Source organism: Arachis ipaensis, chromosome B04, assembly GCF_000816755.2.
Source record: "Arachis ipaensis cultivar K30076 chromosome B04, Araip1.1, whole genome shotgun sequence".
In the NCBI taxonomy this organism is placed as follows: domain Eukaryota; kingdom Viridiplantae; phylum Streptophyta; class Magnoliopsida; order Fabales; family Fabaceae; genus Arachis; species Arachis ipaensis.
In genome coordinates, this window is record NC_029788.2 from 273,354 (window position 1) to 277,843 (window position 4,490).

The 4,490-nt window shown below is 31.7% G+C and overlaps 1 protein-coding gene across 1 annotated transcript; it reads left to right on the forward strand.

Moving 5' to 3' along the window:
* Window positions 926-1,933, forward strand: LOC107638418 (auxin-responsive protein SAUR71). Its single transcript, XM_016341671.2, has 2 exons — window positions 926-1,448; window positions 1,600-1,933. The coding sequence occupies exon 1, from the start codon at window positions 1,068-1,070 to the stop codon at window positions 1,446-1,448; it is 381 nt and encodes a 126-aa protein (XP_016197157.1). The 5' UTR covers window positions 926-1,067; the 3' UTR covers window positions 1,600-1,933.

Consider the following 4,490-nt stretch of genomic DNA (forward strand, 5'->3'; position numbering starts at 1 on the left):
TATATATTATTTAATTTATAAAATATTGTTAGACTTATCTATGATTAAAAAATTTAGTTACTCGAAAAATGCTGAAATGGAAAATTTGTTACAATTCACTTTTTCCCAATTTTTCTTTTGCATATAAATGTAAATCGACGGTTAGAAAATCATTAGCAGAGAGTCATAATGAATTTTTAGGACCAATACTTTGTTGGTTCATATAGTTAAATAAGATGAGTTTGATCGTCACACAAAAAAAAAAAAATCGAACTCTTGACTTTTCGGATCTAACGCTCTAATACCATGTTATAATACCACTCATTTCAAAAGTTTTAACTGATAGAGAAAGATAACATTAATGATTATATCTCTAATACTCCCTAAACCTCCATTGTACACATTGTATAAATATTTTATTGGCTTCTTATACTTTTCCTTATCCTTATTATAATAAATCGGTTAATAATACTGTATTGAGAAGTATTAGGAGCTAATAATTTTTGTAATTTATAGTCATTAATTAATTATTAATAATATTTTTAGTATAAAATTATATCTAATGATATAGAATTATTCACTTTTTATTTGTTAAGTAAGTATTGACTAAATTTTAATAAAAACGTTGGCCATAGACTTTTTCTATTGTATTTTCTCCTTTGCTTTATTTCAATATTTATTGTTCCAGTTTTGACCTTTTGATCATTTATTTTTCCTGTTTTATTTTGGTGGTCCAGTATTGACCCTATGCTGCTTGCTGATTACTCATTTTTTGTTTTGTTTTTTGCTATTTAGTTTTCCCGGGCCAAAATCTTATCATTAAATTAATTGCATGTATTATTCTTTTCATTCCATTTGTTGCAAACCCTTATCTTATAATATTTTCTCATGTCCATCGCATATTTGCCAATTTTATTTAATTTGCATTTACCAAACCCTTAATTTGCTGCAATTACGATTACACCCCTCGACTCATTCCCCCCTACCCCTTATCCTTATATACGAACCTTCGCTCGCACTTTCATGTACATGTAGCATCCTTCTCTCTCTCTCACATTCACTACTGAAAACAAAAGCTTATTTAAGAAATGGCAAAAGGAGGGAAGCTTACAAAGCTGAAGTCAGTGCTGAAGAAATGGAACTCATTTGGCAGCAACAGCAGCGGCGGCGGGAGCAGCAAGCAGAGCCGGCACAACAGCAGCGCGGTGGCAGACGACGTGGAGGGGGAAGAGCTCCACCCGGTGTACGTTGGGAAGTCACGGAGGCTGTACCGCGTGTCGTCGGACGTGGTGGAGCACCCAGTGTTCCGCGAACTGGTGGAGAGGTCACGTGAGGAGCACGATCCTCAGCAAGTGGCGACACGCGTTGCCTGCGAGGTCGTCCTCTTCGAGCATCTGCTGTGGATGCTGGAAAATGCCGATCCCCAACCCGAGTCCCTCGACGAACTTGTCGACTTCTATGCCTGCTAGATGGTGAAAACTCAATTACAGTCAATTTCACGTGAAGTTGATAGTTAAGAGCTGTTAGATAAAAATTTAGTCAAATCAATCAAATCATCTAATAACTCTCAGTTATCAACTTCACGTAAAGTCGACTGCACCTGAGTTTTCACCCTGCTAGATAACATCCAACATCATGCACAAAAACATAACCCTACTATTCAAATTAAAATTACTCTTTCTTATTAGTATATACTTTCTATATAATTACTAGTAAATAACTCCACATGCAACTTTCATCAATTTTTAATCATGTACATTTCTTTTCAATAATTAAACAATCTTGTCACTCTTCATCATTCCTTATTCATTTCAACAAATTAAGCAACAGTAGTAATTGATGCCTCTTTATGTATGTATGTGGTCGGTGGTACTGTCCCAATCTGATGTGTAGAATAGTACAAGAAATTAATGTATGGGAATGCATGCTATAAAACCAAGACATTATTTTGTCCGATAGTAATATTATTATATGTTTTGAGTTAAAAAAAAAAATCCTGAGATTCCCCAATCGGATTGTCTGATTACAACAAAACAGAACAACATTATTGGAGAGCCCATAATAAATTCTGGCCTAACTCAAGAAAATGGAGGTTGACATGTATGTATATATATGCCGGTGGGTACTTAATTAATTAATTACCGCTCCCTAGAAAGGATGATTATTATATATTCATGCATCCAGGCTCGCTCTTCAAATTGATTGCGTTCTTACATTATTTGGTCCCGGATATGGGCTTCATTTACACGCTACATTCACTTGTTACATCTAGTACAGTTATTTTGGAGACAATGTATCATGTATTGTGTGCTTATTAAAATACACATACACCAAAATTTAGTTAGGTCCAAATTCTCTATACTTGTTTTAACTAATTTCTTAGTACTATTTCTTACCGTGCTCCCTTTCTCATTATAACATTAAGCTTAATTGGTTGTTAGCCACATACAATACTGAGAATATATTAATTAAATTAAATATAGCAAGCCTGTAACAAGAGTTAGCTACAATAATAAAATAAAAAAGTTGATCATATTATTCAGAGACAGCAATGAGTCAACCTCTTTTAGGGATGCACATACATACACCACCACCAGTAGAACCAAAAGTTGATGAGATTACTAACAAATCTTGATTATTCAATCCTGGACATGTTTATTATATAGGAAAATAGATAAACAATTTAGTATAGGGGGTATGCTATGAGCCAAAGATACGCATATAAAATTTGAATACTAATGATTAGGTAGGTAGAGAGATGACAATTGTTTAAGGGCTTGATTAAACTTTGTTGGTTAGTGTGGGAAAGAGAAAAAAGAATAAAATAAAAAGGAGAAGAGTAGAGGGTTTTAGTTATGCTGATTGAGGAATTTATTAGATATTTGGAGGATTAAGTGGATGACACGAATTGAAAGTCGTTTAGTACACGCATGAGTATCTACAAAGCTGTATGCATCAATTACGCGTTTCCTAGCTGCCATTATTATTTATGCCACCCCATAAAGAGCCCTTGTTTTCTTCAATTACTTCCACACCACAACCATTCTATATATATATATTCACAATAACTCTCTTTAAACATATATATCACATATCGTATAAGAGCCATGTGATATTAACTGATTAATTACGTATTGATCTTTTATACACTAAGTTTAATTGAATGAAATCAGAAAATAATGTGATATACAATGCAATTTTATTATTTAAGTATGTTTTTGTTGTTAGACAACATACATAAAAAAGAGAAGAGATAGATAGCTTAGCCTTTTTTTTTATATATAAAATTTGCGGGGTCCCTATGAGACCTTTGTCCTTTTTTGTATTGGTTTTCTAATTAATAACAATACTTTTTGTTTTGAGGGAATGCACGTTACAAATTACAAAATACAACACTAGGTGGCAGAGTTCTTTTGTTTTTTTTTTAAAGGATGGAGACTTAGACTTTGAACATAAAAAGAGTTGAACAGGTTATTTATGCTAGGCATTAGGATGTTTCTTCTATTAAGTATCAGAATGTTTTTTTTTTCATACTAAATGGATGTTCTTTTATATATTTTATAAATTTTTTTATATACTAAGAATCGGGATTGTTGGAAGTTCCGTGATTCCCGCCCCTATTTCTCTAACGTATCATTTAGAATTTTAATTTGGGGTGAGAAGCAATTAATATCAAATATTATAAATTAAAAATAAATAAAATTAATTAAATATAATTATAAATTAGTTAAATTGTTTACTTTTTAACTGATCATCTCTTAGTTCCATATATTTTTTCTTTTTTTTAAAGGATGGAGACTTAGACTTTGAACATAAAAAGAGTTGAGCAGCCTGTCAATTATATGTGATTTATCTTTCGTGTCATCTGAATTTAGAAGTAACCACGCCCACCTCATATACCACTCTAGAATACTCAAAGGGGAAAAGAGAGCAAACATATAAAATATAAATTAAATAAAAGAGTGACGATGGACGGAGAAAATTAGTTTAATGCATGGAGTGAAGATATGTTTCCTGAAGTGGGGTAAAGTTGAATATGTCATACAAAATAATCCAATAGTTTTTGTGAAAATAAAAAATTAAAGAAAAGAAGGGGTTGTTCCCGCTATCATACATTTTTCTAGAAGATTATCTAATTCCATGAATATATACATTGCATTTTTATTTATTACCTCTGGAGTCTGGACTTTATGTTCTGAAAAGTTGCATACTTTACACTGTCTACATCATTATGGTTAGCTAAAATTTAGAGTCATATTAATCGGGTATCATTAAACTGTTTTATAAATGTAAAAAATATAAGATTGAAAAAAAGAATTGTACTTATGCGTTTTAAGGATCAAATACCCTAAAATGATTTGTTAACATACAAATAGTTTTTAGAACTAAAATACTTTTTTTTTCCCTCTTCTCTATGTGTATAAAAGTATAATTAAAGAAAGAATAATTTATTAGAGAAATAAGAAAAGCGTAGCAGTGAGTGATCCCGAGCTATCCTATAATGGACAAAG

Bases quoted from the DNA above. Each gene is read 5' to 3' on its own strand.
- LOC107638418 (XM_016341671.2), top strand. From the start codon at position 1,068: ATGGCAAAAGGAGGGAAGCTTACAAAGCTGAAGTCAGTGCTGAAGAAA.